This window comes from Anguilla rostrata, chromosome 3 (genome assembly GCF_018555375.3).
Source record: "Anguilla rostrata isolate EN2019 chromosome 3, ASM1855537v3, whole genome shotgun sequence".
NCBI classification, from domain to species: domain Eukaryota; kingdom Metazoa; phylum Chordata; class Actinopteri; order Anguilliformes; family Anguillidae; genus Anguilla; species Anguilla rostrata.
This window is the reverse complement of record NC_057935.1, coordinates 59,257,825-59,277,877: the sequence shown is the minus strand read 5'-3', so window position 1 is coordinate 59,277,877 and position 20,053 is coordinate 59,257,825. Positions and strand designations below refer to the sequence as shown.

At 39.5% G+C, this 20,053-nt stretch overlaps 2 protein-coding genes across 2 annotated transcripts; one reads left to right on the top strand and one right to left on the bottom strand.

Moving 5' to 3' along the window:
* Positions 1-1,162: 1,162 nt before the first annotated feature.
* Positions 1,163-7,544, top strand: sox19b (SRY-box transcription factor 19b). Its single transcript, XM_064328782.1, has 2 exons — positions 1,163-2,951; positions 5,663-7,544. The coding sequence occupies exons 1-2, from the start codon at positions 2,308-2,310 to the stop codon at positions 5,907-5,909; spliced, it is 891 nt and encodes a 296-aa protein (XP_064184852.1). The 5' UTR covers positions 1,163-2,307; the 3' UTR covers positions 5,910-7,544.
* Positions 7,545-14,092: 6,548 nt separating this feature from the next.
* On the bottom strand, positions 14,093-19,404 carry mpdu1b (mannose-P-dolichol utilization defect 1b). Its single transcript, XM_064328783.1, has 7 exons — positions 19,215-19,404; positions 18,466-18,531; positions 18,152-18,284; positions 17,942-18,027; positions 17,147-17,265; positions 16,308-16,418; positions 14,093-15,578 (listed from the first exon to the last, which is right to left on the bottom strand). The coding sequence occupies exons 1-7, from the start codon at positions 19,315-19,317 to the stop codon at positions 15,456-15,458; spliced, it is 741 nt and encodes a 246-aa protein (XP_064184853.1). The 5' UTR covers positions 19,318-19,404; the 3' UTR covers positions 14,093-15,455.
* Between the last annotated feature and the right edge of the window lie 649 nt (positions 19,405-20,053).

Below are 20,053 nucleotides of genomic sequence, written 5' to 3'. Positions count from 1 at the left end.
TTAGACTTTCAAGCTGTTGAACACAGAGAATTTTGGACAGATAAAGGGCTTGAGGAAAATAGTGGGTGGTGTGTGTCACAGCAAGAGAGTAACATTTTGGTTTGCGTAGTTGTTTTGTTAAAAAAAATTAGCCTGGGAAGAGTGAATAGTAATTAGAAAGAGAAAAAGGAGAAAGGGAGCGAAATTTGGAAAAGATTCCAGAGGGAGTTGTCTTGGAAACGGAAATGGGAGAATTGAACCCCACAATCCCAGGTTTGATTGGCATTAGGGCATAACTGTCAGTCACACACAGAAACACACACATGCATACACCTGCACCAGGGACACAGGCATACACATAAACTAACAGACACCTGCACTTATGTACAGCAGCAATGTCTCTGATGCACACTAGTATTTAGTTATACACCCACATAGATGCATGCATTCCATGTGTAAGTAGTAGTTCCACAATTACTCGGTACAGGTGAAAATGTTCAGGCATATTAAAGAATGGTAAATTGTATACACAAAACAATATACATGTAGTTTCCCTTTCAGTTTCCTGATTGAAGTTGTATCTTTTGTGTATTATGACAAAGTTTGACTAACTGACTAAACTGTACTTGGTTAACCATTTGAGCAAATATGGTCATTTGTTAGCTTTGGACCAACTCAATTTTTGAACCTCTTCGGCCTTTTGCATTATGGACAGGTGGACTATTCCTCTCGTCTTTTCCACAACTTTGTGTCAAAGAAATGAAGTCTGAACCAGACTGAAATGCTATAGGATTGAGAGCAAGAAACCAATAGTGAAATGGCTCTGACAGTATTTAAATATGCTATATGCTTTCATTGTAACTACAAACTTTAATTTCATGCTTAATTGGTGGAATGTGATTGTTGTGATTAGGCATTAGAAACGTATCACAGTAAAAAAAAACATATGTATGCATGTAGGTCCTATAAACTGGCTGTATATCCATGTGGTTAGATGTCTTAACTTAGTGTTACACTTGTTCCTGGAGTTATTCTATAGAGCACCTTTTTCACAATAGAGGTGCAAAGTGACAGCAATAGAAACTGTATGGCTTAACGAGGTATTAAGGAGGAGCAGCTGATCTTTTCTTGCACCTGGCCTCATTAAGGTAGCGATCTCAGTTGGGGAGAAAAAAAGAGAATGGGTTAAAAAACAAAAACAAGCAGTCCTCCACTGAATTTAGCTTCTTTAGTTTTTTTTATACACCAAAAATGAAAATTTAAATAATGAAAATATAATTCTAATAAGTGAATTTGTGGGGTTTGGCTTTGTCACGATAGTTAAGTTCTACAGCAAATGTCAAGATTCGTGAAGGTACTGTTTAGGTTGGTTAACTGTGCAAACCAGAGGAAGACAGGACAGACGGGCTACACTTCCTTCCATGCAGGTTTCACCTCTAGTCACACAAGCAGAAGTAGACTGCTGTGTCGATCAACAAATGCATACTAGGTATAGTCTTGAAATTAATACATTCCAGTATTCTTTTTTGCTGTTCTATTCTCTAAACGTCAACATTATTCATGTATTAATAATAATTAACTTGACATCCAGCAAACCTGCCATTTTTGGAAATGTTCAACACAGGCTCTTAACACGCGCTCACAATCTTTGTTAAACGAATAACAGCTTATGGCTTTGTGTTATAAAGATTTTCTGCCTCCGTACGCATAAACTATTCGAGTCCGTGGTGTTCTCCAACAAGTGTTTGCTGCTTGCCTTTGAAAGTTCTCCGCGCCCCATTTTGGTGATGTAAATGAGCGAGTGGAAGGAGTGGAAAGGGGAGGTGCGATCGGATTGGTCCAGCTCAGAATATAGTATCACTGAAAACGCGCATGAGAGCGAGAACTTTTTTGTCATCTTGCAGGTAGCTGTACTTAAGGCGAGTTCATGCCATACAAGTGGTTGATTGAGCTGAGTGCAGGAGATAACTTTTTTTCTGAAGGTGTGGGATTTCGATTATTTTTTGCTTTAAACTTCTGCAAACTTCAACCAACTTTTAACAGATTGATTGTTTTGGTCTCCTACGAGTGATGACCAGTTTCACGCAAGTCAGAGTTTACATACGTAACAAGCGTGTAAATGCGCAGGCTTAGGTAATTAACTTTGGTTTCTTAGGCCAGTGCAACCCAACAAGACGCAGGCCTAGTGGTAAATAGCTGCATGTATCTATTCAGTCGGTAAATTTTGAAAGGATTATCCATCGGCAACTTACACTTTCTTATATCCTAGTTTATAGGCGGATTCGTTGTTGCTGCTAGTGCCGTTGCATTATCAATTACAGCTTAAATATGTACAGCATGATGGAACACGAACTGAAGTCCTCAGGTCCTCCGCCTTCGCACCAACCAGGTCAGGGGATGTCTCCTGCGAGCGGCGTTGTAGGGGCAAATCACCCTGGGGCCAAACCAGTTTGCCCGGCCGGTGGTGACCCCATGGACAAAGTAAAGCGACCCATGAATGCTTTCATGGTGTGGTCGCGGGGACAGAGACGGAAGATGGCACAGGAGAACCCCAAAATGCACAATTCGGAAATAAGTAAGCGCCTCGGAGCTGAATGGAAGTTGTTGACAGATGCCGAAAAGAGACCGTTCATAGATGAGGCCAAGCGGCTGCGGGCTGTGCACATGAAGGAGTATCCCGACTACAAGTATAAACCGCGTCGTAAGAGTAAGCCCTTACTGAAAAAAGACAACCCAGTTGGTAAATACCCACTGTCTGCTGGCAATCTTCTGGCAGCAGCGGCTGCTCAGGGTCCTGGTGGAAGCCCTCGAATGGAGAGCTACGGGTGGGGGCCTACAGGGGGGTATGCGGGCATGCAGAGTGAAGCCCTGGGATATCCACAGCAACTCCACCGCTACGATCTGTCGGCATTGCAGTATCCCCCTGCCATGGCCACCGCACAGACGTACATGAACGGCGCTAACTCATACAGGTGAGTTACCCACATTTAATATTTTTGTTGTTTCCCTTCCATGCTTTATAACTGTAGCCTATATATTTTAATTTATTTATATATATATATATATATATACTCGGTCAGTAGAGAAGAATCATGGAAAACTACATCAGATTCTACCATTTAATCAAATTACCCCATTGTATTCGCGCGGTAAAGGTCGAGATTATGCATAACCGAGGAAAAGTTGGCCACATTTTATTTGTTTTTGTGCACCAGCGCCTCCGCCTTTAGCCTAAAACTACGTTCGTATAAATCATTTGGTGATCATTCCGCTTAGTGTCTTGTTTTAAAAACTGTGTAATTAGTTGTGTGCCTCAGTAGGCTGCTACATTTAGCTACTGCTTGTGTGTCCTATATTAATAGAAACCGTAATATTGAGCCGGTTCCTTTGCAAGGGTAGCCTGTAGACATATCATTAGGCTGTTGCTAATTGCTTTTGTATGCCCTTACTTGTAGCCAAATATAACCCTACACAAATGGATATTTCTTGATAGTCGCTTGTTGATGTCATTAACTTTTTAACTTCACTTCATGGCATTCGACGTATCCTACCTTATCCCGAAAAAGGGATTGGCACATCCCGAAAGATTAATTCTATTAAAAATTAAGTAAATGACAGCTACTTGACATATTTCCATTTCTTCATTTGAGAACACACTGTATGATATGGCATAAAACCTCATTAAATTATGCCGTGACATATAGGCTAATTGAATATTTAACAGGTTAGGGGTTCAACTGACTAGTTCAGCTAGTTCAATAGCTGACTAGTTGATTGAGAATCCAAAGTTACTTAAGTAGATGTTTGTTTATCCCTTGAGCATATAATTTTGTGGCATACAGTGAACTCTCTTAATGGTTATGTGGCGTTTAGAACTGTCTGCGTGTTATTTAATGCGTTATCTTTCGAAAGCTGACTTTGGAGTTAATTAGTTAGTATGAATACATAGGTGTTCTTTAATTTGGATCTGATCTCAGCCTGAAAAAGGAAATGGTATAGGTAGGTAAACGCTGTAAGCGGGTTATACTCTTTAATTTCATGTGCTTTAACATACCTTCATATTTAGTTTACTGTAAACTACTTAAGCAACTCTTTAATTATAATTTGGCAATTATGGATGAGATATAACTGGATGTAGCCTACTGTATTAATTTTATTCAGTGACCTGGACAAGACAGTTAAGCTGATAGCTTTAGGCATGCCTTTTTTGAACAGAAAATACTTTCTCTCAGTAATGTAGGAGCTGTAAATTGTGAAACATTTCTTTGTGGATTCACCTAGCCTTTTGTAAATATGCAGTCAATGGCCTTAATTAAAATGTTTAGTTGCTTGCAGCAGTTTTACTTATTTCAGATATTTATTTTTGGTAACTTTAGTGTATTATATGATATAAATATATAATATAATATATATATCATTTTATATATGTGTGTATTTTTATTTGTTTATTTATTTTTGAAGAATGTGGGATTCAGGGTTTAACAGTCCAGTCTTACTTTTATTTATCATTTCAAGGGTTTGGTATAGCAAATGCAGTGCATGATGGGAAAGAACTGTTATCGAACATAATTCCATGGCACATCATGGTAACACATTTCAATCAGTCCATTAATGTGTGATTTTTTTGTATAATTCAGTGCTGTATAAGCCTGTAAGAAATGGGTAGCTAAAGAATAAAAAATAAAATTAAAATGATAAAATTTTGTACAACTGAAAGATAGTAATCTGACAAGTTCAGACGATTGTACCCTGAATTGAGACAGAAATTCAGATGTGCAATAGGTTTAATTTTAAAAGGATGAGGTCATGTTTTAATCACAGTGATGAGTGAATTATGTGGGTGGTGCATCATGTCTGAACTTGTGTGTGTACAGCCTGTAAGCAGACATCCCAGTCAGTGGATCACACTACCATCACTGACTGCTGTTTTAAACTGCTCTCACCCTGATCTTAGAGCTAGAAATAATTTCCAATTGGTAGCGGACAATGACTTTTTATGATCTTTGATTTTAGCATGGAATTGAATTCCAGTCATTTCCTCCAACTAAACTTTGTTTTTGTGGTAAGGGAGCACCCTGCTCCTGTCCAATTGACAGTTATGGGTTTAATGACCTACATATGTTTGTTTATCAGCTATATTGATGGTTAAATGTCCTATTTGAGGTTAGTTTTTATTAGTGTTTTAATGCAGGGGATTAATGTATAGGTTTACAATGTAAATGGTTGAGATATATCACCAAAATCAGAATTTTCACTGTCCCCATTTTAACTACTCGGTTATTAATTTTTAGATGCTTGAATAATTGCATCTATCAACCTCAGCCATAATTATTAATTTACAATATCTTACTACACAATTCCAAAGGAACAGTGTGTTTTAATTGTAATATGAGGTATTTGATGACAAATGCTGCTTTCCATTCATGAACTTTTTATCGCACCTGTTCCTGCACAGATTTGGACAAGGAGTTTTATTTTTTCACGATTTTGAATTAGAAAAATATTCTGCCATTAACTAAATTAATTTATGGGTTGCCATGGATATATTGCTGCCAGGAGTATGAATATGTATTGGGTTCAAAGTGGTCATTATGCAGGATTCCAAATGTATTGTTCATATTATTAGAAACTCCAGAGTTGCTATGAAATTAATTCAGTCTCTCTCTTCTTTTCTCCTTGGTAGTCCCATGTCCTACAGCAGTAGCCCTCAACAGCCCAGCCCAGTGATGTCAATGGTGAAGCCAGAACCAGTGTCACATTCCCCGACTGGAGCACCCAACCACCACCGTGGGGCTTTGCAAGGGGACCTGCGGGACATGATCAGCATGTACATTCCAGGAGGCGATACAAACGATCCAACTGTTCAGAGAGGGTACTCTAGCGTCCAGCAGCACTACCTCAGTGGGACAGTGCCTCTGACCCACATTTGACATCCTGGCACTGAAAACTGGCACTGGGACACTCACAAGGGCACCCCTCCACACACACAGCATGCATAAAGTCAATCCCCTTGAGCCCTCACAATTTTATTTAATTTGTAATTACTCTGTTTCACAATTTGTTCTGCGTGTCACATTAATCGGGGTAACTGTTCCATACCTCCTTCCCAGAATCTCTGTTTGCAGGCCCTCTTGTAATGCCACTAATTCCTTCTCCTTATTGAGACTTCCCTTTCCCTCAATCCCCTTTCTTGTTCCTTCCCCCTAAATTTTCCCACTGTGAAGGAGAGGTGTACATACGCTGCCATGCTGAGAATGTGCATTTCATTTCTGAAACTTAATTGTTGTGATTAACTTTTTAAAAAACCCTAAGTTGTCAGTTAAACCACTGAACGGCACAATGTAGCATTCTCTCTGATGCGTAACACAATTAAAACCAAATTTGGTGGGGGACTTGTTGGGCGTTACAAGAAAGGACTGAATTCTGGGCAGTAATTATAGCTAAGTCACCAGGACCCTCCTACGCCAGAGACATGGAAGACATGTGAGTTTGTCCTCTGTGATTATGAACTGATGGTCATTTGAGACTAGTCGATAGGAAAAACTTGTCAGAGTGAATGCCGAGGACGCAGAACAAAGCATTAAATGAGCTTTGATTGGTCATCTGAGCTCTAGCTATGGTGATAATAATTGATCTATAAAGCCAATTCTGTGGGATATTAGGAAATCCTATTGGACAATTGTACAAGAGCTCCTTAGATCTGATGATCTTAAAATCATCTTCTTTTCTCTTCCATATTCTAATTGGATCTTGAGTAATGTGAAGCTGGAATTGAATTCATTGCAGTTGTGGCACATTCAAAGTTCATTAGCCAGGTTTATTTCCCTGATTAGAACGTGTGGTGGTGATCAGCCACTCATTGCTTCAGCAATCTCTTTTGCTAATTACTTGAGCTATATCACACACTATAGATTTATGAAATGTAACTTTTTGTAGTCACTGGCTCAAACAAGACAGCAGACAAGTAAAAATGGCTGTTCCCACTTCATGACTGTTGCTTTTAACCCAAGTCCTTAACTAGTTAACTGGTGCTGCTAAAGATTATGAAGTAGTTGAGGAGTTTTGACTTTAAACTTCCAGCTGATGGGACTGTGTGTGTGTGTTTCTATGGGGGCATTTTTTGTTTGATTACATTTTATTCAGTTAGGATTGGACAGCCCTCACACTGTGCACTCCACTCAACACAAACACTTGTTTGTATTTTTAAGAGGATGTCCTTACTACTCCTTTTTTTAACTCAAAAGTCAAATGGGGTCTAAATACTGTAATTTATATTAAAATAATGAAACAAGTGAATGTTTACATTGCAATCCAAGTGTGCAACTACATTAACTTTGTATTGTAAACTTTTTGTACTTTTTCATTTTAGTATATTAATAATGCTTTGCATGTAAATAGTGTGAGACTGGAGTCTTACAGCTTTGAACTGTATAGTAATTTTTCTTCTCCCCCCCCCCCCCCTTTTTCAAAAGCCCTTATACTAAGGGTAATGTTTTTAAGAAACCATGTTGAGACTATATGACAATGATGACAAAAAAGTAATAAACTTAAAATTTTTAAACTTATTTGTGTGTCATTTAAGTTGGGGCCAGTTCCTCCTGCAACCATCTACACCATGGATACTCAAATTTGTACCTCAAATCCAAATCCAGCCCTGGTTTCTTTTCCCCCTTGGTAATTAACAAAGCAATTTGTGCTACTGATTGGCCAGACTCTATTCACACCTGACTTCCAGGTAAAGGGAGGGTGGAAAACCAGCAATTCTTGGACCTTGAGGGCTGTGATTTGAGTAACAGGGATCTACACAATACTATTTTAGCCTGGAGAAGGATGGTACACAGTCATGATCACTCTAAAGAATATATTTCTAATGCATGCCCAGAGTAGCCCTTGAAATGTGGAATATGTTGCTATAAATCATATATGTTATTACTGTATTATATTTAATATTCAAGCATACTTTGAATCTGAAATTTAAAAAGTTGGCTATGACTATTCCAACTGTTAAATCTGCAGTAACACTGACTTGGAAATAGCTGGTGCTCAAACTAGTGAAAGTGGAAATACGGTGATTATTGCGGTCCTTATAGATTTTTCTCCTGTGTGTTTATTTCCCGACCATTGTGTAATTTGTGGTTTTGGGTTGTTCCGTATTTGATCCATTAGCAAAACAGATGTTCAAAGACATTAATTAACCACCGCATCTTCAGAGAGTGGACCGATTTAGTTGGCCGATGTTCAGTCAAAACCAACCCCCTACTTACGTTTTATGGAACCTTTGTGGGTCAGAGAGGGTTGCATTTAAGATGACATGTACAAAAGCAACACAAAAAACTTTGTGGCAGGCATCTTAAAAAGTAGACAAAAAGTTGGTGAGAGCGCGGGTGTTCGGGATAGAGAGCTGTGGGGAGAAAGGTTTAGGGGCGATCATTACTTTCTTCTCTCGCTCTCTTTTAAATTCACTTTTTCTTTCTTTTTTCCTTCAGTATTCCACCTCCCTTCCCCCTTTTCTGCGAAGAGAAAGCGGGTGGCTCGCAAGGCCGTAATTGGCCGTTTCGGAGGCGCATTGTCCACCGCTTTTGAGCTCGCAGGTGCACATAGTAAAGCCGCTGAGTCCCCTACGCCTCCCCCGGAGCGCTTTGTTCCCTTTCTCTCGGTCCCCCGCCGGGCAGAAAATTAGCGTTGCATTCGGGGGCTTCGTCTCCCTTCTTCTCCGGCCCAGGCTTAACCCTTTCACTGCTCGTCTCTATTCTTATGGAAATTGGAGAGCTAGCACCGGCTAATCGGAGGCCAAGGGGAGGGGATGGGAGCAGGGCGAGGATGAGAGTTTTAGGGGGGAAGGGGAAGGCGGGGTTGTAAACACAAGCATCCATCCGACATTCACCCATACACCCCTTACCCATGTCCTCAACTGTAAGTTACGCCATAACATGTTCAACGTGTTTGTATGGCTTATGCAACGTTCATGCTATTTGCAACTCCTACTTTAGTTTAGTAGGCTACTAAAAAGCAACAGCCTAAAAACTTGTAGAATGTCTTATTTCATAACCACAGCATTGATAGAAGAGACTGCGATAAGACATTTCTCCCGTTGTCCACGTCTACTGTAGCCTACACGTTCTTGTACTTTTAAAAACAAAATTATGAATATCCACATATCACAGGCATACGCAGTGAACTTAACGTGGATTGGAAAGTTGCATACGTGTAGGCTATAAGTCACTTTGACAAAGTGAGCGGGTTAGGCAAACGGTGGTATTTTACGCAATTGTATTGAAATGTAGCCTATGTCTGAATGTATGACTTGGTGTTTCAGAAACATTGATTGAAGCTAACTGATGTATAATGAGGCTATAACCTACCTGTAGTGTGTGGGCAAATGGTGTGGGGGTGGGGGTAGTTGAATTTTATTGGCGACTACATAGAATCTCTTAGCAACAAGCAGTGAGGCTTGGACAAGTGGTTACCATAGTTTTTCCGAGCTGGGAACATGAAGCATCGTGACTTGGCTGGGAGAGAATACGGTACTCTTCTAAGGCGAAGAAATTCAGGTCACACTATTCTACATAACATATTTGCGTTATCATAAACAAAAATCGAACCTTATAATCAGAATAAATACATAATATTGACAGCGCCCGTAAATTGCACAATAGACTATAACCCCCCTTCTTATTTTGAGGTTGCTCTTGTGTGTGGGGGGTGGGGAGCGGAGGCGCATTTCGTCAGCGCCGCTTCAAGAAAGTCCACATCAGAAGTCGCCATGGAGACGCGTGCGTATTTACCTGAATTCCTGCAAGCTGGGAACCACTCCTCTTCTGCACGAAAGGCAAACACAGACCTGCGCACTCTCATTACACACCCACAACTTCACACTTTCCCGATGAATTGACACTGAGGGAAACCTTAAATGTGGCCTATTGCTTTTACATTGAGGGAACTGTGAATCCATAATTTCACCGTTGCCCCAGAATTTGTCAGATAGGCCAATTATTTTGAGATCAGAGACGTTTTAATTGAACCAAAGCACCACCCGGGACGTCTAAACTCATGAGGAGCATGAGCCCGTATTTTGACATTTATCACAGTTTACCAGAAACAAAGCAAAACAGTATTTGTTTATTGCTTATTCGTTGCAAGGAATTTGAGTTTTAAGGGCTATCAGACATCAGACAGTTCCTTTCTTAAAAGGCAGTCTTCTCTGGTTTCACCAACAGCTTTACAAAATAAAGTACAAACCAGCATGATATAAATAAAATAAAAAACTACAAATGAAAATGGTTAACTTTCAGCCACTGTTGTTGATCGCAGTCCTTTAAAACCCACCCACACATGAACTCTTTACAATATGTATGTTCTAGATGTTTGCTCACAGGTGAATGATGTGAGAGCGAGTGGGTGGGTGGCTGGTTTTGGAGACTGCTTGCCACGCTTGGATGCAATGTCACAGAGCACAGGATTTGCCGCATATTTGACACACACTCAGGGCACAGCCGCCCATAGCCAGTCACGCAAGAACAGGGGAATTCTGCTTTGGAAGACTATGGCTATGCCGTTAAAAATAGAGTTGATAAGCACGTACGTTGTGTATTATACAATTTTACAACATACACGTGTTTGAATGACCCTAACAAGAATTATGAAGTTCACGTGTGAAACAATCTAAGCTGTTATATAACCACAGACAGACAGAAGAAAAATTGCACTTACAAACACAAGCATGTAGCCCATAACTTTAGCAAATTACTTTTTCTAGGCCTACTTGAAGATTATCACCAGAGGTGGAAAGTCCAGTGGCCAGAAAGTAAAAGTCCTGCCATGTGTTTCTTCCACCCATGAACCTAGCCAGTTGATTTCACTAAGTAGTTTGACCTTCTGGCTAAAATAATTGTGCTAATTAGCAAATCCAGGTGATTGGAACAAAATACTGGGAAAGACTTCTATTTAATGGACCTGGCTTGTCCACATCTGATTATCAAAAATTGATTAGTTCCCAACTTCAAAGAAACATTTTAGTTCAAACAGCTGTAAAACATTTTTTTTGCCCTCATGATATCCCTTGGATATGTTCAACCCAACTGGTCAATCCGGATTGTTCACTGAGGGGATGCTAAAGGACAATCGCTTTAATAGATAAAAAAGAAGCCTTACACAGGTTAGTAGCCAGTGACCACAGTGGCCCATTTTGAAACCATTCTTTTTGTTGTGGTGCCTGGGGCTTTAGGGGACTTCAAGACTGGGGGTGGATATGGAGAGTAATCAGCGGAATTATGGGTGGTCAGGGTGGTATTATGAAGTAGTTAGTCAGATGTAGCCTTATCAACAGTATCGCCTTATAATTTACTCAATTTCAGACACTTTCAGCCAAAGCCACTTACAACAGTGCATTCCACATGGTAAGCAAACACTGCTATTACAAAGAGTAAAATCATCCAAGTGCCACTGTCAAGGTGCACATCTCAAGACCTGGGGGATTAAAGAAGAGAAGGGTTAGCCAGTTTATTTATTGAACATACACATTGGTGTACACCATTTACACCTTGGCTTACAGTGATCATTTTAACATGTCAGTACTGATGCAATGCTCTCACAAACAGGTAGTTCATGGAAAAAATAAGAAATAAGGAGAACATTAGGTATTCCCCCAGTCTCTCATCAGTAGCTATCAAAGTAGTCACACTCAACTGCTTCATCTCTGCTGCAGATAATGCTGGCAGGATTTTAATTTAGCTTACTATGGAGTTATATTGCGTAATTTATGGCAGACAGATAAAAATGAAACATTCGATAATATAATTGCTTGGATTCTAGTTTAAATAGAAAACACCAGAAAGTTGTATATGAGACAGTTAATGCAGTAATATGTGCAAGAGAAACATGTACAGATAAAAAAACAAAATAAACAAACAAAAAAAAACAACAGAAAGACCTAAATAGCAATCTTTGGTGGCATAATATGTACATTAACACAAAAACATGACGATGATTACTTTATTTTACATGCGCTTTCAAACCAGGGCAGTTTACAAGACCAAATCCAGCATAGTTCACAATTTTGTGACACTGTTCGCAATATTTCAGATCACAGTACAAGAAGTACTATGACAGAGAATCAAACCCCTGGCTGCACTGGGGGATCCTCAGTTTGACCACACCATCCCCTGGCATATACTTTCTTGTTTCAGGAAAAAATGAAATAAAATCCTACAACAGGTTCTCATACACAGAAAATTTAAGATTAATCAATAGAAGCTTCCTTTTTAAAACAACAGTTTTAGTAAGTGGACCCAGCATTAGCCACTCATGTGAATCTTTTAAAAGTTGGTAGACTTTGGATGTGAATACGGATATTAAATCTACGAAAAAGATTTTGAACTTTCTCTAAACCTAAACCCCACAGCAGTAACCAGCTGGAACCTGCCAGACAAATAAGATGTTAGTCCACAGTAATGCATATCAATTCACAGCTGTTCTCCAACCATTGAGTGAGTGAAAGGTAACATTAATGAAAAAGCCATGCTCTGGAATAGACTGGTCCCACAGAATCAGAAAAAGAGACAGATTGATAGATGAGCAAAAGATCCTATCAATTGTGTGGAATGTTAACTCTGCAACCTGTGCCAAAATATTTCTGAATATTTAAATCAAAAAGCACCACCTTTATGCATTTAGTCTTTGTACACACACATATTCAGAAGTGTGGGGGTACTGCAGCCCCCCACCCTCCCTGCTTTTAATGATGTTCCATATAAAGTTGAGGAAACTACATATTAATGACTGCTCAAATAGGTGCCAACATACCAGACTATTTCTAAAACATCAAAATCACTTAAATAGTTAACATTTGGCCCAAGGAAAAAAACAAAAAACAACCAGCACATGAAAGGGTTGTCATTATCAGCAGGTGTAACAGTCACTAGATGACACCCCTCTCCCCTCCCACACACACAGGTGGGGCAGTCAGTGGCATGCTCTTCAGATGGAGAGATATGGAAAAAGGAAATGCAGGCTTGGCCAGGTAGATAAGGACCGGGCCACACATTAAAGAGACTTAGAAATATGTGTTGAGCACTGCAGTCAGACATCAATGTTCTGGAACCAAACTCAACCGCCGGCACAGACCTCCCAAGACGAAACTCTCAGGTGAAAGGGTTGAAAGGACGTTGTCTTTATTTTTCAGATATCGGTGTTCTTTCTTGCTCCCTTACAGATTACTTTATGCTTTTTCCCCCCTCACAGATTACTTCATCCATCCAATTTCTTTACCTCTCCTTTTTATTCACTGTGTTCATCTCCTCTCATTCCCCTGCCTCATGACAGCTCACCTCAGTCCTGCACTCACATTTGGTCTCTTTTCCTCTTGCCATCATTTGCCTGCTTTCCTTTCAAGAGTGCCTGAGAGGCACAAGTGAAAGAGATATAAAGATAAGTAGATGAATATACAGTGAAATAGGAACAGATGGGCAAATAGTGAATTACACAAGATGGAGAGGGAGAGCATGTTTTCCCCCCTCTGGGAAATGTCCATGTCTCGGAATTTTGGCACGGAGGTTGCCGTGGGTTACAGGGGCTGGGGGGGAAAGGGCCAGAGGGGCATTAAGGGGGTCGAAGGCGTGTCCCACTTGTCAAAAAACTGAGACGAAGAGAGGAGGGGAACAAACTCTCAAAAAGAGGGAGGTTGACAGAAAGAAAGACAGAGAGAGGGGTGGGTGGGCAAGTTGACAGAAAACTGGAAGGAAAGATAGTGAAAGAGAAAGTGATAGAAAAGAGGAAATAAAAGCAAAAGGGCTATGGATGGAACCACGATAGAATGAGAGAGGTAGACAAAGAAGAGGTAAGGCAGATATGGGGAGGATCACTTGGAAATTGGACTCGTTAAAAGATTCTGCAATTTCCCCCAAAGAAAATACCCATTTTTTTCTTAACAGAAACAGCTGCCGTAAAAGTTTTCTGCTCAAGGTCTTTTATGCTGAAATGAAATAGCCTTATTAAAGAATGGATCTTTGCTTCTATCTAGTGGCACAAACATAAACAACACCTGCTTATTTGAACTTTACCAATTAATTTTTCAATTAATTAATAGTTCTACCTTGAGTTTTCAAAAAAAGAAGCATTCAAAGTAAACCCATTTTATTTCATTGGTGCAAAAAAAAAAAAAAAAAAATTACAACTTTTACTGTGCAAAATCAATGGGACTTCATATTCACAGTAGGCATCGCCATACTAAATAACAATTTTCGTTTTTTTAAAATAATCAAAAACTCTTTTTCATAACCCATGGTATTTACTGTTTCCCTAGGCAAACAGACTTACTCTGCATAGACATTACCAATAATACAGTAATGCCCTATAATGTCCTATCTATCGTACCACACTAAAATGGATTTATGAATACATTTATTGAATCCAAGAAAGATTGCAAAATAACAGCTTCAGCACAGTAAAATAAGAAATATTATTCAATGATTTTGTAAATGCAAACCATTTTTTTTTACAGCTGAGTATAGGGCAGGGGTGTCAATCTAATCTGAGAAAGGATAGTGGGTGCAGGTTTTTTGTTTTAGCACAATGACACCAGAATCAACTAGTTAACTAATCATATTCTTCAATCAAGACCTTGATAAGTAGAACCAGGTGTATTAGTGCTGGTCTCAAACAAAAACCTGCACCCACACCAATCCTTGTTGGATAAGACTGGACACTCCTCATATAGGGAAATGCTCTAGATCAGTGGAACACATCAAATACCTGAATCTGGCGGGGGGTAGCCAAGGAGAGGTGTGCGAACCACTGTCCTAGATCTAACTGGATCAATGGATAAGCAATGATTCCAATTCATCTGTGTGTGCAAAGCATTACCCCTAAACTAAAACTTTGCTTCCTTACCACCACCCCCCCCCCCCTTCCACAAATCTCAAACCGTATCAAATTCAGCAATGGAATAATTGTTAATTATACCTTTCAGTGGCAGTTCCAGGGAAATAATATACCCAAACCATTTCAGGTTTTACAAGAAGCAGGCAAGTGAAACTTACCGGTTGGACCGCTCAATGCACTAGCTTGTTCCTACATAAGAGCTGGAATGACTCAAACTGCTATGTATTTGGATATTTTAATCACTGGAAGGCATTGATTAGGAATAAAATATTTAGGAATAAACAGGAACAGCCAGTTTATTGTTTAGCACTTTTTGAAGCAATAACCATAAAGAATCATAAAGACTGACATTTCAATTGTTTGAGGAGTGACTGGATAAAGAAAATGCATTTATGTGACAACTATTTGTTTTGGGGGTGGGAGTAGGCAAGTAGGCAGAAATTGGTGTGGTGAGTCCATGGTCAAGAGCCCTTACAGTGAGGGGTGGTCTTATTCAAGAGAAGGTATGAGTTTGGTCCTGGGTCTGGAAGTTGTGAACAATGTAGTTTGTGTGTACTGTGCGAATTGTGTTTACAAGTGCATGAGTCTGCTTGCTGTGACTATTCCACCTTCTTTTTGAGGCTGGGGTCACAATTCCAGTAGTAAAGAACCTGAGCAGCAATAAGGCCATTACAGCAGGAAGAGATGACATAGGTCAGGGCCATCAGGGAGTCTCCTGTCTCCTGCAGAGGGCGACAGCAAACACAGCATGTCAGAGAGCCACAGAGATGCACCAAAACACAGATTCCTAACAAACAAGGCACACATTTCATGGTGGTCATTCATGTATTTAAATTACCTGCGCCCACCAAAAATAATACCAGATGGGAAAACTGTCAGTCAAAAATTATGTATAGTGCTCTTATTCCAGGAGGACTTAACTTCATATTAACTTAGCATCACTTTAACACAAAACTTAATTATAAAAATAAGTAATACTGATAAAACCATTCATTTACTTTCAATTTATTTCCATTGATTTTCACCCCCCCCCCCCCACCACCCCCAAGGTAAATGTTTTATAACTGCTCTAATTTTTAAACAGGGCATTTCCCATTGCTTCTAACAAAACCTATCATACCCCTGTACAACGTTTAAAAATAGTGCCAAAGTGCACAGTTGTAAGTAATCAAACTGAATTTAACCCGAGTGCTTACAAACATCACTGTCAGTTATCGTCAGTGTTTAATTAGTGCCAATTACTTTATCAACTTAGATTACTGAAGTGGCGCAAATGGGACCATTGTTTGAGAAGGGGCTTGATAAAGAGGCTATCGCGACCTCTAGATGGCAGAGGACTGAAGTAGCATGTGAGAAAACAAGGGGAGAAAAACTGGTCACCCTAACTACAGTACTTGAACAGTCCTTGTCTTTTGAATACTTGAGTACTCATAACCACCCCAACTGAATACCTGCACAGAAGTGAAGATACGAGCCAGAGAGCCAGCAAACAGCAGGAAGATGGAGATTGCGGAGAGCTGACCAGTGTGGCCATTGCTGTAATTGGTTCCAGCCTGAATGAGCTGGAATGCCAGACAGAAATCAAGTGAGCTTTGGAAAGCACAACATCATTCTTGTATTCATTCTAAAACAGCCATAATGCTATTTTACTATCTATATGGCCCTATTAATATTAGCACTGCTATTAATGCCACCGCTAGATTTTCACAGAGGAAGCTTCCTTAATTGTGTAAGATGATTTGGCTAATTTATCAATTATTCACTAATTTGCTCCCTGCTGCAGTAGTACCACTGCATTTTAAATAAAACAGTCAATATGTGTAACAATTCCTGACAGACAGAACTTATAGCATGGTTAATGAAACCACTGCACCTCTTAAGTTGTAAACATGTTCATATTCAGGTTTGAAAAAAACTATAAAGAACAGCTCTCAGTTATGTTGTGGTTTTGTACATACAAATATAACGGGCATGAGGAAGGGTCCATGTGTCCAAAGAACAGAATTCACTTACATTTTAACAACAATCCTGGTCATATACTAAACTTACTGCTTTTTAGTATACTAAACAGCGTTAAGAAAATGTTTTGCTGTCAGTGGACAGACAATTGCAACTTCTCTCCCATTTTAAACCATGTTGTATTCAAATTTGATGGAATTAGTGCATAAAGAGAAGTGCAAAGCCATACTTAGACAGAGTGTGATCCAATTCTGCTTCATAATTGCACTTATTACTGATGGTATTACACTTCTGTGAAGTACACTTCTGTACATTCCCAGGCATTACGTACCCGGCCCACAATGATCGCTGGCATGTTTGAAGCCTGCATGGTGGTAATGACCAACAGGGGAGTAAACGGAGACAACAGGACACACACAACAATGAAATACAGCACTATGAATCCCACTCCTACAGAAAAAAACAAGGGGGAAATAATCAGCCATTAATTAATTTTAATACAAAATACTTCTGAACACCAGATATAAAAACAAATATTCTAACACATGCATATGCAAACTGCAAGTAGACTTGTCTTGCCTATTTGAACAAACATGAAAAAAAAATAACAGAAAAAAATAAGAAGGCAGTTGGAAAAATCATGCTCATCACAAAATTGTTACATTGCAATCCTCATTTCAATGATCCATTATCTCAGCACTACCAAAAAATGACACAAATGTTGTATTTTCACACATTTAACAAACGGCTTAACTGTTTACTCGGGCCATGAGTTTTAAGAACCTTGCCTAAGGGTATAACAGCATAGCTCTGAATCAATGACCCTCTGGCCATATCTCTGGTTACCTTATTTTTACAACACTCCTCCTGTGCTTACACTCCTCATTTTCCTTTTTTTTTTTTTAAAGAACACTGCTGCACTTTCCAACCAATAAGTAAAACTTAATTCTGTAACAAATAATATGTGTGTCAACAACAAGTGGAGCAGTAAGCGTGGTAAAAACCCTGAGATCACTGCACGCAGCAACATTCACAGCATCCAGCTCCTGACCTTACTAACTTCATGGGAGAGCAGCTGTGAACAGATTCAAAAGTGCACCATAGAGGCGGGTTCAATCATACATACCTCTGATAGTGTTACCCCTGTAGTGCTGTATAAGGAACCCAATAGCCACAGTCTGCAGCATGAGGAAGAGGGCTTCACCCCAGGCACTGTGAAACACACAACCAATTTTCTAAAATATTTAACTATTTTCAGTGCTTGAAAATATGTCTAATTTAGAGCAAAGCACACTGATAATAGATCATTTGGCCCCAAATTATGATGTCCTTGTACCTGAAGGGGAATTTGTGGGCAATACTGTAGGCCATGGTACCAGTGATGGCGAACAGCTCCAACAAGATGGAGTTGAAGCTTAGGCCCTCTGCACTCTTTGCCCCCATCAGCTTAAAGACCTGTGGCAACTTCACTGTGTAGGAATATGAAGAGATATGATAAAGATAAAGACAATGAGAAGATAAAGTACAGTAAATAAAAAATGCAATGTATGAAGTCTGGTGTAATTTTATTTCTTCTTTTGGTACATTTCCTATTGAAATTTGATATAAAGAGATTCAGATACAAAGAGAAAATCTTCAACGTTATCTCACCCATTACCGACCCCAGTATGATCCCAATTCCAAGACCTTTGCTTAAAACAATCTTCAGACATGGCACTGTGGAAAATGAGACAGTTACATATTAGCTTATGTGGGCAAACACTAAATATCTTATCTAATGACAGCTAAAGGCAGACTCATTATTTAAATTTATCAATTGTACAGAATGTAAAGCTTGCTATGGTTGCATTTTGCAGTCTATATCAGACACTAATATAAATTTGGCATTACCCTCTCACCTAAAAATGCAAGCTGGCCAATAATACAGAGGGAGGGGCAACTTTGTATCCAATCAAACAATGGCATGTCTAGGAAGCCAACGTCAGCCAAGTTAATGCATTCGTCTTACAAATATACCCATTAAGTAATAAAGCTGTTAGCTATGGTATCAAACATTAACTAACATAAAGTTACATTACTACAAGTCTTAAATTACTAGTCTGACTGACATGGCCAGGCATCATAGCTGGCTGTATCTATTTAGTTAGCAATGCCCAGTAAGACTTATTCACCAACTAAAATCAAGACACGTATCGGTGTATAGCTAGTTATCAGTAGGCAATAAAGTAATTTCCTACATAATTCTCGCTTCGCGTAAGGCAGTTAGTGATCCCAACCTTACTCAAACATTAGCTATCTTAACTTACTCGACTAGCCGACTACAATTAGCTGAACGCTGTATTGCTTATTTGTTTCCCCTGGGTTACATTTTAGATGTTGAAGTAAAACCTCTGCCTTACCATTCAGAAAATTAAAGTTGAGAAAAAACTCATCAAAACATTTCTCTGGCATAAAATACGTCAATAAAAACCCTTTAAACATTTCCATCATGGACGTCGCCATTGCTCTACGTGACGTGCCCTTTCAGTGTGCAGCATGAAATGTCTTCCCTTTCTTTAACTAGACCAACTCGTTGTAGTTCCTGAAAGGCGTCTGAATTTTCTGTAACGATCAGAACATTTACATTAACAAAGTCTCTCTCTTGACCCCTACCGTCTGGAATTGGAAGAGTCCAACCTATAGGAGATCACGGTTGCTTCCTTAACGAATTCCGTGTACACGAAAAAGTGAATGGAGGAGAGCAGACCAGGGATAAAATACTGTATCATCCCTGGGGTAGACGAGGACAACATGGGTCAATTATTCATAATAATTTTGACATTTCCGTTCACACCCGTACAGCAGCAACTCAATGCATTTGGGCATGTAGACATGGTCAAGATGATCTGCTGAAGTTCAAACCAAGCATCAGAATGGGGAAGAATTGGTGCCAGACGGGCTGGTTTGAGTATTTCAGAAACTGCTGATCTACTGGGATTTTCACGCACAACCATCTCTAGGGTTTACAGAGAATTGTCCGAAAAAGAGAAAACATCCAGTGAGCGGCAGTTCTCTGGGCGAAAATGCCTTGTTGATGGCAGAGGTCAGAGGAGAATGGGCAGACTGGTTCGAGCTGATAGAAAGGCAACAGTAACTCAAATAACCTGACATATATGCTAAAGTCTAATGGGTCCTTATTGCCAGCTTATGAAAATAGCATAATGCTTTGTAGTTTTGAAGTGTTGTCCTGCTCATAAAT